This window comes from Sus scrofa, chromosome 5, assembly GCF_000003025.6.
Source record: "Sus scrofa isolate TJ Tabasco breed Duroc chromosome 5, Sscrofa11.1, whole genome shotgun sequence".
NCBI lineage: Eukaryota > Metazoa > Chordata > Mammalia > Artiodactyla > Suidae > Sus > Sus scrofa.
The window spans coordinates 16,717,830-16,740,375 of NC_010447.5; the positions used below are offsets into that span (position 1 = coordinate 16,717,830).

At 39.9% G+C, this 22,546-nt stretch overlaps 1 protein-coding gene across 1 annotated transcript in view; it reads left to right on the forward strand.

Annotated features, from left to right (window-relative positions):
- TMPRSS12 (transmembrane protease, serine 12) overlaps nucleotides 1-10,091 on the forward strand; it is a 29,127-nt gene extending 19,036 nt beyond the window's left edge. Inside the window, exons 4-5 of the mRNA XM_021091214.1 lie at nucleotides 5,742-5,884; nucleotides 9,089-10,091. Coding sequence (XP_020946873.1) covers nucleotides 5,742-5,884; nucleotides 9,089-9,340 — 395 coding nt within the window. The 3' untranslated portion in view covers nucleotides 9,341-10,091. The remainder of the gene's footprint in view (nucleotides 1-5,741; nucleotides 5,885-9,088) is intronic.

Here is a 22,546-nt window from a genome sequence, read left to right on the forward strand (position 1 = left end):
GCTGGTCTGGGATTGTGGTCCTAGAAGCAGCCAGGAGTGGAACCGTCAGAGGTTTGACAGCTACAGAATGACGAGATAAGCTTTCGAAACATCCTTGGCTTATTGGGGAACTATGTGTGTGTGTATATATGGGAAGAAATCTGAGCGGGCTCGGCATGAAGTGAAAACCAAGGTAGATTTAAAATGACCGAACTTTGTTTTGCACAGCAAAGGAAACCAAAAAGAAAACAAAAAGACAACTTTCAGAATGGGAGAAAATAGTTTCAAATGATGCAACCGACAAGGGCTTAATCTCTAGAATATGTAAACAACTTATACAACCCAACAGCAAAAAAGCCAATCAATCAATGGAAAAATGGGCAAAAGACCTGAATAGACATTTCTCCAAGGAAGATATACAGATGGCCAGCAAACATGAAAAAATGCTCAACATCGCTGATTATAAGAGAAATGCAAATCAAAACTACCATGAGATACCACCTCACACCAGTCAGAATGGCCATCATTAATGAATCCACAAATAACAAGTGCTGGAGGGGCTGTGGAGAAAAGGGAACCCTCCTGCACTGTTGGTGGGAATGTAAACTGGTACAGCCACTATGGAGAACAGTTTGGAGATACCTTAGAAATCTATACATAGAACTTCTATATGACCCCGCAATCCCACTCTTGGGCATATATCTGGACAAAACTCTACTTAAAAGAGACACATGCACCCGCATGTTCATTGCAGCTCTATTCACAATAGCCAAGACATGGAAACAACCCAAATGTCCATTGACAGATGATTGGATTCGGAAGATATGGTATATATACACAATGGAATACTACTCAGCCATAAAAAAGAATGACATAATGCCATTTGCAGCAACATGGATGGAACTAGAGAATCTCATACTGAGTGAAATGGGCCAGAAAGACGAAGACAAATACCATATGATATCACTTATAACTGGAATCTAATATCCAGCACAAATGAACATCTCCTCAGAAAAGAAAATCATGGACTTGGAGAAAAGACTTGTGGCTGCCTGATGGGAGAGGGAGGGAGTGGGAGGGATCAGGAGCTTGGGATTATCAGACACAACTTAGAATAGATTTACAAGGAGATCCTGCTGAGTAGCACTGAGAACTTGGTCTAGATACTCATGTTGCAACAGAACAAAGGGTGGGAAAAAAATGTAAATGTAATGTATACATGTAAGGATAACTTGATCTCCCTGCTGTACAGTGGGAAAATAAAATTTAAAAAAATAAAAATATAAAATAAAATAAAATGACTGAACTTTGAATGCATCTCTCAACCCAGACACAGATTCATCAATTAAGGATGAAAGCCCAAGTTATTAACTGGCCAGTAAACTATGCAGACACTGGGGCAAGCCCTATGAAGCCAGGTTAAAGAGAAAAATCAGAATTAAAATACTGAGCAGAGACATCAACGGTCACCCAGTATGGGGAAACAAATTCCACAATTTTAATCTAAGCACGTTATTTAAAAAATTACAACAATAGGGAGTGCCTGTTGTGGCTCAGCAGGTTAAAAACCTGACTAGTATCCATGAGGATGCAGGTTTGATCCCTGGCCTCCCTCAGTCGGTTAAGGATCCAGCGTTGCCACAAGCTGCAGCACAGGTCACAGATGTGTCTTGGATCCTGCATTGCTGTGGCTGTGGCAGGCCAGCCACTGCAGCTCTGGTTCAACGCAGAGCCTAGGAACTTCCATATGCCACAGGTGCAGTTCTAAAAAGCAAAAACAAACAAACAAAACCCACAAAAAAATCCAACAACAATAGGAGATCCCTGGTGATCTAGTGGTTAGGACTTGGTGCTTTCATTGCTGTGGCCTGGGTTCAGTCCCACAGGAACTTGATATGAAATCCCACATCAAGCTGCTGCAGGCCTCCGCCAAAAATTAAATAAATAATACCAACATTGTTGAAAAGTGAATCAAACCCCGAGTTGTTACAATACCTTAATCTAAACTGTCCAGTTTTCAACAAAAATTTTCTAAGTGTGCAAAAACACAGAAAAACCCAGAAGACCCAGGGATGTGTGACCTATACTCAGGGGAAAAGGGTCGTCAATAGAAACTGAGTCGGAATAGGCTCAGACATTGAATACAGCAGACAAAGACTTCAAGGAAGCTCGTTAAATATGATAAGTTGAAAGAAATGGTTCCTCAAAGAATTTTTTAAAAATGTAAAGGCAGGGAATTCCCGTCGTGGCTCAGTGGTAACAAACCCAACAAGTATCCATGAGGATGCAGGCTTGATCCCAGGCCTCACTCAGTGGGTTATGGATCCGGCTTTGCTATGAGCTGTGGTGCAGGTGGCAGACATGGCTCAGATCCCACATTGCTGTGGCTGTGGTGTAGCTGGAGTGAAGGAAGTATCCTAAAACAGACTGCGGGGCTGGCGTAAACTGAACAAAAATCACTGAACTTCATGCTTACAGTGAGAGAATTTTATGTTATGTAAATGAAACATTAATAAAGCTTTTTTTAAAATGACATCATTTGGAAAATTCAAAACACACTACTAAATAACTCCTGTCAAAGAAAAATTCATAACAATTTTAAATCCTTAGAACTGGATAATAAGGTATACACAACATAGGAAAACTTGAGTGCTGCAACTAAGGTACTACATAAAGGGAGATTTAAAGCTTTACATACTTTTAGGTTCAACCACATGGAAGGGCAAATACTAGACCTAGAATATTTGGTCTAACAGGGAAGAAAGGCAGAATGTTATACATCAAATGTCCACCTTTATGGAGGTGAAAAGAATACTACATGATCCATAGAAAAGAGAAAATAAGCACAGTAGTTAATGAATAGAAAATAAAATCAGAAAAAAGGAGCCAACAAAGACAAAATCTAGATCTTTGAAAAAACAAGTCTCCAGTAAAATTGATGAGAAAAGGAGAGAAGGCACAAATATAAATATTATGAGTTAAAAGATGATACCTTAAACAATGTTATGCTCTCAATTTTAATATTTAGACAAAATGGGTACATTCCTAGAAAATTCTTACTAATTCAAACTGACTTAAGTAAATAAGATTAGTAAAAAAGAGTGAAAGAACTGAATCAATAGTTAAATTTTTTTTAAAAAAATAAAATACTAGGAGTTCCCGTTGTGGCTCAGTGGTTAACGAATCCAACTAGGAACCATGAGGTTGCGGGTTCGGTCCCTGTCCTTGCTCAGTGGGTTAAGGATCCAGTGTTGCTGTGAGCTGTGGTGTGGGCTGCAGATAAAGCTCGGATCTGGCATTGCTGTGGCTGTAGCTGTGCTGTAGGCTGGCAGCTGTAGCTCCAATTAGACCCCTAGCCTGGGAGCCTCCATATGCTGAGGGCGCAGCCCTAGAAAAGACAAAAAAAAAAAAAAAAAGACAAAAAAAAAATCCTAAAACATTTTAAAAAGGTATTAAAGAATAAGTAAACAAAATGGTATACTCTGTGGCTGAATAGGAGGACTCAGTATCAGAAAGATGTCAACTCTATCTGAAAAACTGAAAGACACCAGGTACTGATAAACCCTAACATGAGTTTTGAGAGAATTAAAAAGCTCATTCTAAAAGACCCAAGAATAGCCAAGACACTCCTCTGGAAGAAAAATATGTTGGAGAAGTTGCCATCCAGAAATCAAGGTTTATTCCAAAGTTGTGGTAATTAGTGTTACGTTTGTGCAAGAATATTCCAAGTGACCAGTGGAACAAAATAGAAAACCCAGACATCTATTTCTGGGCTCTCCTATTCACTTTGAAAATCTCTGATTATTTTGAATAGCCTTGCACCAATACCACAATGAATTAGTATTGTTCATAAGTTAGATGATACATTCACAAGTGTTCATTTAATTATTATATTCTATAACCTACATGTTACATATATTCTTTTATATACAGCCAGTACCACTTTTTTTTTTTTTTTTTTTTTTGCTTTTTAAGGCCGCACCCGTGGCATAGAGAGGTTCCCAGGCTAGGAGTCAAATTGGAGCTACAGCTGCTGGCCTACACCACAGCCACAGCAACGCCAGATCTTAACTCACTGAGAGAGGTCAGGGACCCAACCCACAATCTCATGGTTCCTACACGGATTCTTTTCTGCTGGTGCCACAATGGGGACTCCAGCCAGTACTACTTTAAATTCATTATTTTATTTTATTTTTTTGTCTTTTTACCATTTCTGGGGCTGCTCCCTCAGCATATGGAGGTTCCCAGGCTAGGGGTCGAATCGGAGCTGTAGCCACTGGCCAACGCCAGAGCCACAGCAATGTGGGATCCGAGCCACATCTGCAACCTATACCACAGCTCATGGCAATGCCGGATCCTTGACCCACTGAGCAAGGCCAGGGACCGAACCCACAACCTCCTGGTTCCTAGTCGGATTCGTTAACCACTGCGCCACGACGGGAACTCCTAAATTCATTATTTTAAAGGGCAGAAATGTGGCTGGCTTTTAGGAAGCCTCGACCCAAAAATCTGAATGCCATTAGGACACATTTTATTTCTATTTCCTATTCCTATTCTTTCTGCATGTTGACTTTACTTTCTTAGGTTGCCTGTCCTCTTAAAGCTGGAACTATGGCTGCAGACTGTTTATAGCTAAACAGTCAAGTGACTAGGTGAAAAGGTTTTTCTCTGGCAGCTCCAGTTTAAAAATATTGGATAAGTATTCCAGTTGGCTAGGCTTATACCAATAGTCACCTCTAGACCAATCCGTGCAACCAGGAGAATGGAATTCTGTGAATGGAACAGGTGGGTCATTTGCCCACCTGCAGCCAAGGTAGAAATTTCAAAATTACTTGAAAAGCCGGGGAAGGCTATGGGGACATAAAATATTCAACTATCACACGGAACAACTGCAACTCTGAGACAGGCTCTTGGGATCAGAGATGCTATCCAGTAGCTTTTGTAAGGATAAATCTTACAATAATCTGTCCATTAATGGTTCCTGAAGTATTATCTTACATTCTTCTATCTTTTCTGTAGCAAAGAACCATTTTACATTCAGGAACCAGCAGAGAAGGGAGTACATGAATTAAAATCTGTTTTATGGAGTTCCCTTTGTGGCGCAGTGATTAACGAATCCGACTAGGAACCATGAGGTTGCGGGTTCAATCCCTGCCTTTGCTCAGTGGGTTAACGATCCGGCGTTGCCGTGAGCTGTGGTGTAGGTTGCAGACGCGGCTCGGATCCCGCGTTGCTGTGGCTCTGGCATAGGCTGGTGGCTACAGCTCCGATTGGACCCCTAGCCTGGGAACCTCCATATGCCATGGGAGCGGCCCAAGAAATAGCAAAAAGACCAAAAAAAAAAATCTGTTTTATGTTTATATCCAACATCCTTCAAGACTTAGCATCACTACAATGTAATTAAAATCATTCACAACTTACAACCTAAGAAAGCGTGGCCTCGGCATTTGGCTCTTTAGCCCTTAGCACTTTTTATTTAGTTTTACTTTGTAAAAGCTATAAATCCTTCTGTGAGATCTCCGAGAGATACAGCATAGGAAAAGATAACAAAAGGAACTTGAAAATCCTACTATTTAGAGGTAACTGTCATTAACATTTGGTGAACTCTTTTCTACGATTTTTCGAGGTGTACGGGGCATGTGAATACAATTTTACATATTTGTTCAGTCAGTCACTTTAGAAACCTGTTCAACATGGTCATTTTCTACTGCTGTCAAAACGTCTGCTCTCCAAAATAACGTCTTGGTATTTTTTGTTAATAGGTAATATTACAAAGGTCTTACATGAAGCAGAAGTGCATTATATTTCTCGAAATTTTTGTAATTCTGAGAAGAGTTATGGGGATATAATTCCGGACACTTCGTTTTGTGCAGGTGATGAAGATGGAGTTTTTGACACCTGCAGGGTAAGGCCAAATAATTTTTCTTAGAAATACTTTCTAAAGACAGAAGGGAACCTGAAAAAGTCCTCTGATCACCTTCTGGTGAAGTCTTAATTCACAGGTCGACTAAGTATTCAGTTATTTTTCTCCTATTTACCTATTCCAACAATCCAAATTGTCCTGCTTGCCTGATTTCCTTGGTTTCTATTCAGGGTTACCCTTAGGCAAAGTTTGCCTCGCATTTTTCTTTCTTTTTTTTTCATTACCACTTTTATTAAGATATAATATACACATATACATTTCACCCATTTACCACTTAGCGGGGTTTTAGTATATTGACAGAGTAGTGGAACCAGCCCCATAATCTAATTTTAGATCACTTTTGTCACCTTCCCCCCAAAAACCTCTACCCTTAGAAGTCACTCCCATTCTCCTCTCACCCACCCCTAGCCCTAGGCAACCATTCATCTCTCTCTCTCTCTCTCTCTCTCAAATCGAATGGAACCATTCAATTTGTGGTCTTTTGTGACTGGCTTCTTTGACTTAGCATAATGTTTTCAGGGTTTTTATAGCAGGTATTAGTACTTTATTCATTTTATTGCCAAGTAAGATACCATGGGGCCACATTTTATGCATCCATTCATTCGTTGATGGGTATTTGAGCCATTTCTACTTTTTTTGCTATTATGAATAATGTGGCTGTAAACATCTGTGTACCTGTTCTTATATGTGGGTACGTTTATATTTCTCTTGGAAATTCCATCGAGGGTGGGAATGACTGAGTTGATGTTTAACATTTTGAAGAATTGCCAAAACTATTCCAAAGCAGCTGCACCATTTTACATTCTTACCCAGCAATGTATGAGAGGTCCGATTTCTCGACATCCTTAACAGCACTTGTTATTGTCTGTCTTTTTTTTTTTTTAACCGAAATATAGTTGTTTGAAATATTGTATAAGTTTCAGGTGTATATCAAAGTGACTCAGTTATATATTTTTTTCCAGATTATTTTCCATTATAGGTTCTTACAAGATATTAAATATTGTTTCCTGTGCTGTATAGCAAATCCCTGTTGCTTATCTACTTTATGGATAGTAGTTTGCATCTGTAATACAGTAGAGTAGTTATAATCCCATACTCCTCATTTATCCCTCCCCGCCTCCCTTTCCCCTTTGGTAACTGGAAGTTTGCTTTTTATGTCTGTGAGTCTGTTTCTGTTTTGTATATCGACTGATTTGTATTATTTTTTTTAGATTCCACATTTAAGTGGTACACTATTTGTCTTTCTTTGATTTACTTCACTTACTATGATATTCTCTAGGTTCATCTATGTTGCTGCCAATGGCAGTATTTCATTCCTTTTTATGTCTGAGTCATTAGCCATCCTTTGCCCATTTTTATATTGTGTTATTTATCTTTTCATTATTGAGTCATAAGCATTATTTACATAATCCAGGTATAAGTCTCTTACCACTTGCATGGCTGGCAAATATTTTTTCCCATTCTGTGGACTGTCTTTTCACTTTCCTGATGTTACCATTTATAGACAAAAGTCTCTGATTTTGTATGAAGTCCAACTTATCTATTTTTTGTCTTATCCTTGTGCTTTTTGAATCTTTATTTCTCTTTTCTTCACTACTTCTAAATGTACCAGCACATCACTCCCAAACAGTGTCCTATGCTCTGATCTTTTCCTACTCATTCAGATTTCTGTAACCCTAGCTTTATCCTTTCTGTGTCATTTTCCTTAAAAATCTTGCTGAGTAAAAGAATTTAGTCTAATGGAATGGTAATTCACAAGTGAAACATCCTCATCGTCAAAAAATAATTACTGAATGCCACTTTCAGCAACATGGATGGAATTAGAGATTCTCATACTAAGTGAAGTTAAGTCAGAAAGAGAGACAAATACCATATATCACTTCTATCTGGAACCTAATATATGGCACAAATAAACCTATCCACAGAAAAGAAACAAATTCACGGACTTGGAGAACAGACTTGTGGTTGCCAAGGGGAAGGGGAGGGAGTGGGGTGGACTGGGAGTTAGGGGTTAGGAGATGCAAACTATTGCATTTGGAGTGGATAAGCAATGAGATCCTGCTGTATAGCACAGGGGACTATATCTAATCACTTGTGATGGAACATGATGGAGGATAATGGGAAAAAAAGAATGTATGACTGGGTCACTCTGGTGTAGAGCAGAAATTGACAGAACGTTATCAATCAATTATAACAGAAAAAATAAAAATCTTTAAAAGAATGATTGTTGAATGCTTACCTTATAGAGAGAATTTTAAAACATTTTAGAAACATAGTCCTTAACCTTTAGGGACAGAAACAGTTATTTCAGTGTCCTTGTTGTATTGAATAATTAACAGTCCTCAGTAATGGTGCTTCGGAGCATTAACAGTATCGTATAAACTGTAATAGAGATTTGTTACTTGCAAGAGTACTGAGAGGCTTAGCCATTTATTCCTGTTGTCCTTCACCAGCCAATGTCAACATTTAGAAAGATGCCACCTCTTGCAAGATGCCAGTTTACACCTCTCCTCTAGGTAGCAAACCACACACACACACACACACACACACACACACACACACACACACCCCTAAAAGAATCCTTCATATATCTTTTTTTTTTTTTTAGTCTTTTTAGGGTTGCACCTGTAGCATATGGAACTTCCCAGGCTATCAGAGCTGTATCTGCCAGCCAACACCACAGCTCATGGCAACACCAGATCCTTAACCCACTGAGGGAGGCCGCAAATTGAACCCGTGTCCTCATGGATACTAGTCAGGTTCATTACCACTGAGCCATGATGAGAACTCCCTCCTTCATATATCTTAGTTCTACTTTCTCACACAGAATTAAGCAATAGTAGTATTCTAAAAGACTGTCCTTAACTGTATTTTGCATACTTCCTAATTTATATTTTTCCTGAGGAATTGCAATACAAAATCCAAACAATTGGAGTTACAGTATTCTTGTTCAAAACTATGTAGGTGGGAAGTTTATCCACCAGTTACGTATGGTTCCTCTAAATACCAGACTGAACACCCCCTGGACTGGACTAGAAAACTGAAAATGTATGGATCTTTATAACTTGGAGGTATACTGAAAAAAAATATATATATATATGTTTAATGTGATTAATTTATTCCAGCTTTACCCTTGTTTAAGGATTACTGGAAGTAATTAACACTGTTTTGGGACTTTTTAAATAGGGTGATAGTGGTGGACCACTAATGTGCTACTTACCAGAACGCAGACGATATTATGCAATGGGAATTACCAGTTACGGATATGGCTGTGGTCGAAGAAATTTTCCTGGTGTCTATAGTGGGCCATCCTTCTACCAAGAGTGGCTGACAAATTACCTCTACCAGGCAAGCAATAAAGGCATCTTCAACATAAATATTCTACTCGGACAGGTCCTTGTAGCTTTAGGTTCTGTTGTCTTACTAGCAACTCCGTAAAGAATTTTGAAAAATCCTTATTTTGCATGATGTCCCTTCCCTCGTTCTACATAATGAAAATCATTTATTCTTTTGACAAGTAATTGCCCACTGTAGAGCTCTCAAGTGAACACTGTTTGGAATAAAAGGATTGTGACGTATTAGATATGTGATTATGAATTTGGCACTGAATCACATGCTTCCTTGATGTACCTTGTTTTACTTTATAATCATAATTTTGCATTTGGAATACTTAGCTAGAGTTTGTATGAAATATTCAGTTAAAAATATATTTGATGTATATAAACATCAAATAATAAAGAGTTTATAATTAAAATGAAGGTTGTTCTTTTGTTAATCAAAACTCCTTTTAAGTTAGATTGTATTTTAGTCAAAAACATTTGTTTGATATATAATTTGTTTGTTTATTTGTTTGTTTTTTTGGCTGTGCCTGTGGCAAGCAGAAGTTCCTGGGCCAGGGATCAAACTGTGGCCAGCTGTAACCCAAAACCACAGCAGTGACAGTGCCAGATCCTCAATCCGCTGAGCCATGAAGGAATTCCTTCATTTTCTGAATTATCATCTTGTTTCTGGTTCTCAAAGGATATTTGGAGAAGTAAGTATTTGTCTATCATTCAAATTCTAATTAAAACTGTTTAACTCTAAAGGAAGTTTTGTTTTCGTTTTTGTAGGGCCGCACCCACAGCATATGGAGGTCCCCTGGCAAGGGGTCGAATGGAGCTGTAGCCACCAGTCTACACCACAGCCACCGCAATGGCAGATCCGAGCCGTGTCTGTGACCTATACCACATCTCTCGGCAACGCCAGATCCTTGACCCACTGAGCGAGGCCAGGGATTGAACCCAAAACCTCATGGTTCCTAGTTGGATTCGTTAACTGCAGAGCCACGACGGGAACTCCCAACTGTTTAACTCTAATACTTCCCTTCCTAATGCCAAGACAGAATTGTGGTGCAAACACCCCCAAATAATTTACTTTTTATTCAGAAATGTATACTGTGGAGTTCCCGTCGTGGCACAGTGGTTAACGAATCTGACTAGGAACCATGAGGACGTGGGTTCAATCCCTGGTCTTGCTCAGTGGGTCAAGGATCCAGCATTGCCATGAGCTGTAGTGTAGGTTGCAGATGCAGCTCGGATCCTGAGTTGCTGTGGTTGTGGCCCTGGGAACTTTCATATGCTGCGGCTGTGGCCCTAAAAAGCAAAAAAAAAAAAATTTTTTTCTACAATGACTAGTCTATAATACAAATTATTAAAACAAAAGAAAAAGTTGACTGGATTAATATATACTATTAATCAACTCACATCTTCCTTAAGCTTTTGGAGAACCCATATAGTAAAGGAGAAATAATTATTTTCTCATCCTTCTCTATATTCAGCCAGCTAATACCACAAATTTTTGTTATTATTTTGTTTCATTTTGCTTAGCTTTAACCAAATTTCAGAATTTAAGTGAAAGTAAGCATGAATTTTCCATCAGTTAATTCCCTTGGGGGTCATTACTGGTTGAACACCTAAGGGCTAGAAAACTGTGATTTTTATAGACTTGCAAGCAACCCTGAGGGGGTACTGACTATTCTTTATTGATGAAGACCGTAGTTTATCCACTGACTAGACCTTATAAGGAATTAGTTGGTAATGCTTATATAACAACCAGTTTAATACATCAGTCATTTTCTGTTTATTCCACCTATCAGATTCACTTGATAAGCCCTGAATACTAGTTAATTCTAAGAAACTCTTCTAAAAATGTATTGACAGCATTGTAGAAGAAATTTACTTTTTACTTCAAAGGTATGTCCTAATTACTCCTTAGGTCTGTTCTTCTAATCAGGCAGGAGTTACTGTCTGCAACTTTTTTTTTTTCTTTTCTTTTCTGGGGCTGCACCAGCAACACATGGAGGTTCCCAGGCTAGGGATCTAATCAGCGCTGTAGCCGACAGCCTACACCACAGCCACAGCAATTCGGGATGCGAGCTTCATCTGTGACCTACACCACAGCTCACAGCAACACCACAGCTCGCAGCAACGCCAGATCCTTAACCCACTGAGCGAGGCCAGGAATCGAACCCGCAACCTCATTGTTCCTAGTCAGATTTATTAACCACTAAGCCATGAGAGGCACTCCTGCAACTTCTTATCCTTTGCTTAGTTCACTTATTTCAGCCAACCAGAATTCAGTTCTGTAACATTTCTCTCCACAAGAGGCTATTAGAAGATAGACTTCAAAATCTAGGATAGACTTTGTTCTAAATTTCTTTTCTTTTTTTGTCTTTTTAGGGCCACACCCGCGGCATATGGAGGGTCCCGGGCCAGGGGTCAAAGCAGAGCTACAGCTGCTGGCCTACACCAGAGCCACAGCAACACCAGATCTGAGCCACGTCCGTGACCTACACCACAGCTCACAGCAATGCCAGATCCTTAACCCACTGAGCGAGTCCAAGGATTGAACCCGCAACCTTATGGTTCCTAGTCGGATTTGTTAACCACTGCGCCACGACGGGGAACTCTAATTCTAAATTTCATTCTTTTAACTTAGTAGTTAACAGAGTTTGGACAGTTATTAATATCTACTTAAGCCATTGTTGTGATGATTAAATAAACTGATTAAACGAAGTTCTTAATATGGTGAAGGTACTCAGTAACTGGCTACTATTATTATTATCTCAACGTTGACTCCCACAACCTTTTCATTATACAGATCATTATGTATTGGATAAATATCTTACTACTTTCATTTGAAAAACTTCCTAAAACAAAGGAATTATTTCTTTTATAAACTTGAATTTAAAAGTATACTTTTTTCTTTTTAGGGCCACCCCTGTGATACATCGAAGTTCCTGGACTAGAGGTCAAATGTGAGCTTGAGCTGCTGGCCTGTGCCATAGCCACAGGATCACCAGATCTGAGCTGCATCTGCCACCTGCAGCAATGCCGGATCCTTAACCCACTGAGCGAGGCCAGGGATTGAACCTGCATCCTCACTGACACCATGTCTAGTTCTTAACCTACTGAGCCACAATGGGAACTCCAAGTTCCTTTTATATACTGAATATGTCCTTTGTCAGATATATGTATTAAGAATACTTTCTGGAGTTCCCACCATGGCGCAGTGGTTAACGAATCCGACTAGGAACCATGAGGTTGTGGGTTCGATCCCTGGCCTTGCTCAGTGGGTTAAGGATCTGGCATTGCCGTGAGCTGTGGTGTAGGTTGCAGATGTGGCTCGGATCCCACGTTGCTGTGTCTCTGGTGTAGGTCGGCGGCTACAGCTCCGATTCGACCCCTTGCCTGGGAACCTCCATATGCCGCGGGATCGGCCCTAGAAAAGGCAAAAAGACAAAAAAAAAAAAAAAAAAAAAAGAATACTTTCTTCCAGTCAGTGGCTCGCCTTTTAGTATTAGGTGTCTTTTTTTTTTTGGTGGGCCGCCCCACAGCATATGGAATTTCTCGGCCAGGGATCAGATCCAAGCTTCAGTTGTGACCTAAGCCACAGCTGCAGCAATGCCTGATCCTTAACCCACTCTGCTGAGCCAAGGATTGAACCTGTGTCCTAGCACTGCCAAGGCGCTATCAATCCTATTGCACCATAGCAGGAACTCCAAGTTTTAAGTGTCTTTTGAAGAGAAGTGTTCAATTTTAATGTAATCCAATTTATTATATATGATATTTATGTCATATGCTTAATGAAATTTATATAACACATACACCATATTTATAGATATATAATTTATATATATATATAGGATTTGTGCTTTTTATGTCCCCAAAATTTATCCCTAAAAGAAGGTCATCTAGATTTGGTTTTTTTCTAGAAGTTTTACAATTTTTACGTCTATATTTAGGTCTATGATCAATTCTGAGTTAGTTTTTGTGTATCTGAGGTAAGGGCTGCCATTTAAGTTTCTATATAACAATATCCAGTTGTTCCAGTCATTGTTTAAAAGGTCACTCTTTTATTTTTTCTTCATCAGATTATCCTAGCAGTTTTGTCAACAAAAAAATTGACCGTATATAGTAGGCAGATTTTTGGACTCTATTCTAATTCATTGATTGCTATATTTCTCTCTCTCTTCTTCTTCGTCTATTTCTTTTTTTTTTTTTTTTTTTTGGCTTTTTAGGGCTGCACCTATAGCATATGAAAGTTCCCAGACTGGGAGTTGAATTGGAACTGCAGTTGCCAGCCTACACCAGAGCCACAGCCACAGCAACTCGGCATCCAAGCCACATCTGCAACCTACACCACAGCTCACAGCAACACCAGATCCTTAACCCACTGATCAAGGTCAGGGATTGAACCCACATCCTCATGGATACTAGCTGGGTTCATAACCTGCTGAGCCACAGTGGGAACTCCTGTTTATCTTATATCCCATAACATTGCTAATAAACTCACTAAATAATTTTAGTAGCTGTACTATAAACTCCTTAGGATTTTCCACATATAATCATGTCTGTGAAGAACAACTGCTTTACTTTTTCTTTCTACATGACTTTATTTCTTTTTCTTGCTTTTTGTACTGTCTAGGACTTCCAGTGCAGTGTTGACCAGAAGTGGTGAGAGTGGAGAGCTTTGTCTTATCCCAATCTTAGAAGCAAATGCAAAAACAAACAAACAAAAAAACAAAACCAAAACAAACAAAAGTAGTCTTGGTGGCTCAATGAGTTAAGGACCCTATGTTGCCTCTGTGAGAATGTGAGTTCAATCCCTGGCCCTGCTCAGTGGGTTAAGGATCCTGCGATGCTGCAAACTGCTGAGTAGGTCACAAATGCAGCTGTGTGGCTGTGGCTGTGGTGCAGGCCAGCAGCTATAGCTCCGATTCGACCCCTAGCCTGGGAACTTCCATGTGCCTCCATAGGTGAAGCCATAAAAAAAAGAAGCACATACAATTATTTTTTTAAAGAGGAAAAAAAAAGAGCAAATATTTACGAGGATGCGGAGAATCCTTGTGCATTGTTGGTAAGAATGTAAAACAGTGCACCTGCTATGGAAAAGAGTGTGGTTAAAAAATTAAAAATGAATTACCATGTAATTCAGCAGTTCTACTTCTGGAATGGAAGAAGTATGACGGAAAGAACTGGAAGTAGGCTCCCAGAGAGATATCTGCTCAAGCACGTTCATGGCAGCATTTTTCACAACAGCTAAAATGTGGAAGCAACCCAAGTATCCAGCAAAAGATAAATGGATAAAGAAAATGTGGTATATGCATACAGTGGAACATTATGCAGCCTTAAAAAGGAAAGCTATTGTGTCCCATGCTACCACATGGATGAACCTTCAGAAAAATAAGCCAATCACAAAAGGACAGATATTGTTTGATTCTAACTGCTTGAGGTTATCTAGGTTGTCAAGGTCATAGAGACAAAAAGAACGGTGGTTGTCGGGTGCTGGGAAAAGGGGGAAATGGAGAACTATGGTTTAATCGGTACAGGGTTCTGCATAACGGAAACAGTCTGTGGATGGATGGTGACAATGCTAACACCACATTGTGCGTGTACGTAATGTCACAGAACTGTGCATGTAATAATGGTTCAGACAGCAAATTTCATATGTATTTTACCACAACTTAATATACTTAACAATTTTAAGGCAGTTATTTTCAGACTAGGTAAAAGGCAATAACCAACTGAGTTTGTCTACAAGATACACTTTAAGTGTAAGGATACAAATAGGTTGCACTAATAGTTGGAAAGAGGAAGCATAATAAAGCATAAGAGTGGCGAAATGCATAGCCGACAAAATAGACTTCAGGACAAAACACAACACAAAACACCTAAAAAGAGGGAGAGAGTTCCCTGGTGGTCTAGTAGTTAGGACTTGGTGGTTTTATCGCTGCGGCCTGGGTTCCACCCCTAGTCTGGGAACTGAGATTCTACATCAAGCTGCTGCACATAGCGGCCAAAAAAAGAAATGAAAGAATGAAAAGAACTATCTAAAGAGTTTCTTTACAACTGTGTAACTTTCTGTGTTTGCCTTTGAAGTCTTTAACTAACTGCTTAGATAACTAAGCAGTTCACAGTGACCTACGATCCTATTTAATCAACTGTGGTTTTTGGTTTGTTTGTTTTAGGGCTAAATCTGTGGCATATGGAAGTTCCCAGGCTAGGTGTCAAAACCGGCCTACACCATAGCCACAGCAACGCCAGATCCCAGCCACATCTGTAACCTACACCACAGCTCACAGCAACACTGGATCCTTAACCCATTAAGCAAAGCCAGGGATCAAACCCTCATCCTCATGGATACTAGTTGGGTTCTTAACCCCCAGAATCACAACAGGAACTCTCAATCAATTGTTTTAAAGCCTTTCGATATTTTGACAAACTTTCTAAAATTCAAATTCTAAATGAAGTCTTGCTGACTTTGGGATTTTTCTTTTTTTTTCTTTTTGTCTTTTCTAGGGCCACACCCACGGCACATGGAGGTTCCCAGGCTAGGGGTCCAATCAGAGCTGTAGCCGCTGGCCTACGCCAGAGCCACAGCAACTCAGGATCTGAGCCGTGTCTGCAACCTACACCACAGCTCACCGCAATGCCGGATCCTTAACCCACTGAGCCAGGCCAGGGATCAAACCCAAAACCTCGTGGTTGCTAGTCAGATTCATTAACCACTGAGCCACGATTGGAACTCTGACTTTGGGATTTTTCAGAGGACCCCTGGAGCATCTCAGAAGATGTGTTCTCTCTCCTTATCAAAGAAAGATATTAAACTAATTAGGCTTATTTGCTATGTTAAATATCATAGGGGTGTTGTCAAGTAACCAGTAATGGTAAATTTTTTAAGGGTGTATTTGTTTGAAATTCCTGTAAATCTGCTATATCTTGGTGTAATATTAACAGTCACAATTTTATTTTATTATTATTATTATTTTTAATTTAGTTCCTTTCCTTTGATATATATATATATAGAGAGAGAGAGAGAGAAAGAGAGAGTTTATAAGACTTTCAGCTTCACTAGAGAGAAATAATGATAAAACAGTATTCAAATTTATTTCCTAATGACAGTTATTCATCTTAACTTATCACAAGATAGTATAACAAGAATAGCTATGGTTAATTTTATTTTGCATCATATCACCTGTAGGTCTCAGGGGCAGCCCTTAAAAAGATATGTTCATGTTCTAATCCCTGGAACCTGTGAATGAACAGTCACAATTTTAAAATGTATGTCAAAGAAATAAGCAAATTTCATTGTCAATTGCACTATATCAATGAATGCTCATCAGATACTTAGCCATGGATATTTTAAATGCTTTTGTCATCTACACAATGGAAATGTTAGACTTAATTGACATTTTCAGGATATTACATCTAAAAAAATAAGAATTGGAGTTCCCGTCGTGGGACAGTGGTTAACGAATCCGACTGGGAACCATAAGGTTGCGGGTTCGGTCCCTGCCCTTGCTCAGTGGGTTAACGATCCGGCGTTGCCGTGAGCTGTGGTGTAGGTTGCAGACACGGCTCAGATCCCCCGTTGCTGTGGCTCTGGCGTGGGCCGGTGGCTGTAGCTCCGATTGGACCCCTGGCCTGGGAACCTCCATGTGCGTGGGAGCGGCCCAAGAAATAGCGAAAAGACCAAAAAAAAAAAAAAAGATAATAAAAATTTAAAAAATAAGAATTAAAAAAAAAGAATAAAAAAAGAGAAAAAAAAATGAGTTCCCATCATGGCTCAGTGGTTAATGAATCTAACTAGGAACATGAGGTTGTGGGTTTGATCCCTGGACTTGCTCAGTGGGTTAAGGATCCGGCATTGCTGTGAGCTGTGGTGTAGGTTACAGACACGGCTTGGATCCTGCATTGCTGTGGCTGTGGTGTAGGCCAACAGCTGTAGCTCCAATTAGGCCCCTAGCCTGGGAAACTCCATATGCCATGGGTATAAACTCAAGTACACATGGAATATTCTTAAGGATTGATCACATACGGGGGCACAGAACTAATCTCAACAAATTTAAGAGTATAGAAATTATTTCAAGTATCTTCTCTGACCACAATGGCATGAAACTAGAAATCAACCACAGGAAAAGAAATGAGAAAAAACTAACTACATGGAGACTAAACAACATGCTGCTAAAAAAACAATGGGTCAGTGAGTAAATCAAGAAGGAAATTTAAAAATACCTCGAGACAAATGATAATAAAGACACAACCATTCAAAAATCTATGGGATGCCACAAAAGCAGTGTTTAAAGGGAAATTCATAGCCATAGAGGCCTTCCTCAAAAAAGAAGAAAAATCTCAAATCAACAACTTAACCCACCACCTAAATGAGTCAGAAAAAGAAGAACAAACAAAACCTAAAGTCAGCAGAAAGAAGAAAATCATACAGGTCAGAGAGGAAATCAGTAAAATAGAGATTCAAAAAATAACAGAAAAAAATCAATAAAACCAAGAGCTGGCTTGGAAAAGGTAAACAAAATTGACAAATCTCTGGCCAGACTCACCAAGAAAAAGAGAGAAAAAACCCAAATGAAAAATAAGAAATGAAAAAGGAGTTCCTGTTGTGGCTCAATGGTTAATGAACCCAACTGGGATCCCTGAGGATGTGGGTTCGATCCCTGGCCTCGCTCACTCAGTGGATTAGGGATCCCTCATTGCCCTGAGCCGTGGTGTAGGTCACAGACATGGCTCAGATCCTGCATTGCTGTGGCTGTGGTGTAGACTGGCGGCTATAGCTCTGATTCAGCCCCTAGCCTGGGAACCTCCATGTGCTGTGGGTGTGGCCCTGAAAAGACAAAAATACAAAAAAAAAGAAAGAAAGAAAATAAATGAAAAAGGAGAAATCACAATGGATATTGAAGAAATACAAAAAAACTTTAAGAGAATACTATGAACAATTATATGCCAACAAATTTGACAACCTAGAAGAAATGGGAAACTTTCTAGAGACTTAACAGCCCACCAAAACTGAACCAAGAAGAAATAGTTCAACTGAACAGACCGATCACTAGAAATGAAATTGAATGTGCAATAAAAACACTCCCTACAAATAAAACTCCAGGAGCAGATAGCTTCACGGGCAAATTCCACCAAAGAAATAAACAGATCAACTGAACAGACCGAGCACTAGAAATGAAATTGAATATGTAATAAAAACACTCCCTACAAATAAAAGTCCAGGGCCAGATGGCTTCACAGGTGAATTCTACCAAACATACAAAGAGGAACTTATACCGATCCTCCTTAAACTTTTCCAAAAGGTTGAAGAAGAAGATACACTTCCATTCTATGACGCCACCATCACCATAATACCAAAATCAGACAAAGATACTACCAAAAAAGTATATATCTTTGGTGAATATAGACGCAAAAATTCTCAACAAAATTTTAGCCAACCAAAATCTGACAACATATAAAAAGGATCATACACCATGACCAAGTGGGATTCATCCCAGGTTCACAAGGATGGTTCAACATATGCAAATAAATCAATGTCATACACCACATTAACAAACGAAAAGTCAAAAAATACATGATTATCTCAATAAATGCAGAAAAAACATTTGACAAAGTCCAACATCCATTCATGATCAAAACTCTTACCAAATTGGGTATAGAGGGAACGCACCTTAACATAATAAAATCCATTTATGACAAACCCACAGCAAATATAATACTCGACGGTAAAAAGCCAAAAGCCTTCCCACTAAAATCTGGAACAAGACACGGATGCTCACTCTCACAGCTTTTATTCAACACAGTGTTGCAAGTCCTAGCCACAGCAATCAGATAAACAAAAGAAATAAAAGGTATCCAAATTGGAAGAGAAGAGGTAAAATTGTCACTGTATGCAGATGACATGATACTATATACAGAAAACTCTAAGGACTCAACCCAAAAACTACTCAAACTGATCAACAAATTCAGCAAAGTAGCACAATACAAGATTAACATTCAGAAATCAGTTGCATTTGTTTTTTTTCTTTCTTTTTTTTTCCTTTTTTTGCTATTTTAGGGCCACACCCACGGCATATGGAGGTTCCCAGGCTAGGGGTTGAATCAGAGCCATAGCCGCCAGCCTACACCACAGCCACATCAATGCAGGATCCGAGCAGTGTCTGTGATCTACATCACAGCTCAGGGCAACACCGGATCCTTAACCCACTGAGTGAGGCTAGGGATAGAACCCACATCCTCATGGATCCTAGTCAGGTTCCTTAACCTCTGTGCCATGAAGGGAACTCCAGAAATTAGTCGCATTTCTGTATACTAACAATGAAATATTAGAAAAGGAATACAAAAATACAATACCTTTTAAAATTCCACCCCCCAATATTAAATACCTGGGAATAAATCTGAATAAGGGGGTGAAAGACTTATATGCTGAGAACCATAAAACATTAATTAAGGAAATTAAAGAGGATTCAAAGAAATGGAAAGATATTCCATGCTCCTGGGTTGGAAAAATTAATATTGTAAAAATGGCCATACTACCCAAAGCAATCTACAAATTCAATGAAATCCCAAACAAATTACCCATGACATTTCTCATAGAATTAAAACAAACAATCCAAAAGTTTATATGGAACCACAGAAAACTCAGAATTGCCAAAGCAATCCTGAGGAACAAAAACCAAGCAGGACGGAGTTCCCGTCGTGGCGCAGTGGTTAACGAATCCGACTAGGAACCATGAGGTTGCGGGTTCCATCCCTGCCCTTGCTCAGTGGGTTAACGATCTGGCGTTGCTGTGAGCTGTGGTGTAGGTTGCAGACGTGGCTCGGATCCCGTGTTGCTGTGGCTCTGGCGTAGGCCGGGGGCTACAGCTCCGATTCAACCCCTAGCCTGGGAACCTCCATATGCCGCGGGAGCGGCCCAAAGAAATAGCAAAGAGACAAAAAAAAAAAAACAAAAAACGAAGCAGGAGGCATAACTCTCCCAGACTTCAGGCAATATTACAAAGCCACAGTCATCAAGACAGTGTGGTAATGGTACCAAAACAGACATATAGACCAATGGAACAGAATAGAGAACCCAGAAATAAACCCAGACACCTAGGATCAATTAATCTACAACAAGGAAGGCAGAATATAAAATGGGAAAAATACAGTCTTTTCAGCAAGTGGTGCTGGGAAAACTGGACAGCCACATATAAATCAATGAAACTGGAACACACGCTCACACCATGCACAAAAATAAACTCAAAATAGCTTAAAGACTTAATTTTTTGTTTGTTTGTTTTTTTGCCTTTTCTAGGGCCGCTCCCTCAGCACGTGGAGGCTAGGGGTCGAATCAGAGCTGTAGATGCGGGCCTGCATCAGAGCCACAGCAATGCGGGATCCCAGCCACATCTGTGACCTACACCACAGCTCATGGCAACGCCGGATCCCCAACCCACTGAGCAAGGCCATGCAAAGCTGAACCCGCAGCCTCATGGTTCCTAGTCGGATTCTTTAACCACTGCGCCACGATGGGAACCCTGGCTTAAAGACTTAAACATAAGACAAGACACCATCAAACTCTTAGAAGAGAACAGAGGTAAAACATTCTCTGACATCAACCTTACAAATGTTTTCTCAGGTCAGTCTCCCAAAGCAACAGAAATAAAAGCAAAGATAAATCAATGGGACCTAATCAAACTGAAAAGCTTTTGCACAGCAAAGGAAACCATAAAAAAACAAAAAAAGACAACTTACAGAATGGGAGAAAATAGTTTCAAATGATGCAACTGACAAGGGCTTAATCTCTAAAATATACAAACAACTGATACAACAGCAAAAAAGCCTACAACCCAATGGAAAAATGTGCAAAAGACCTGAATAGACATTTCTCCAAAAAGATATACAGATGGCCAACAAGCACATGAAAAAATGCTCAACATCCCTGATTATTAGAGAAATGCAAATCAAAACTACCATGAGGTACCACTTCACAGCAGTCAGAATGGCCATCATTAAAAAGTCCACAAATAACAAATGCTGGAGGGGTGTGGAGAAAAGGGAACCCTCCTGCACTGTTGGTGGGAATGTAAGCGGTACAACCACTATGGAGAACAGTATGGCGGTACCTTAGAAATCTATTCATAGAACTACCATATGCCCCAGCAATCCCACTCTTGGGCATATATCCGTACAAAGCTCTCCTTGAAAAAGACACACCCAACATGTTCATTGCAGCAGTATTCACAACAGCCAAGGCCTGGAAACAACCTAAACGTCCATCGACAGATGAATATATTGAGAAGATGGGATAGGGATATATAAACACAATGGAATACTATTCATCCATAAAAAGAACAAAATAATGCCATTTACAGCAACATGGAGGGAACTAGAGACTCTCATACTAAGTGAAATAAGTCAGAAAGAGAAAGACAAATACCATATGATATCACTTATATCTGGAATCTCATATACAGCACAAATGAACCTTTCTACAGAAAAGAAAATCATGGACTTGGAGAACAGACTTGTGGTTGCCTGGGGGAGAGGGAGGGAGTGGGATGGCCTGGGAATGTGGGGTTAAGAGAGGCAAACTATTGCCTTTGGAATGGATAAGCCATGCGATCCTGCCGTGTAGCACTGGGAACTCTATCTAGTCCCTTATGATGGAGCGTGATAATGTGAAAAAAAGAATGTATGTATGTATGTGTGACGGGGTCCCTTGCTGTACAGTAGACAACTGACGCAACACTGTACACCAGCTATAATGGAAAAATAAATTCTTTTGTCATTTAGACAGTTACTATTTTACTCGGATGCTTTTGCAAAAACATTCCTCCGAAAGTGGTTCACCTTCGCGGAGATTCATGGGGAAGACTCCGACAAGCCCAGGTGTCTGACACCTAAGATCAGTTTGCCTTCATGCGGAGGGACAGGAACGAACTATGTCCAGTGCTTCCCCAAGGCCACCCGCACAGCCCCACAACCTGTCACGGGAGGGCAGCCCAAGACTCATCCCTGTTCTTCCCCACACCAGTAAAATGGGCCCATTACACTGATGACATAAGGCTAACCTGTGAAGTCCTGACTCTGCTGCAACACCCGTGAGGAAGAGGATGGGTGGTGAACCCTCAGAAAATTCAAGGCCCGAGCAGTGGCCACAAAGTTTGGGGGAGTTTTTTTGGTCAGGTAAAGCGACAAATGGTCCCAGAAGTTGCGATTGATAAGAATATAAAAGAGGTACAAGCCTTTGTAGGGATCTGCGGTTTGGGAAGCTTAGCTCTCCCCTGGAACAGTGGTCAGACAGCAACTGGGGGTCACATTTCAAAGG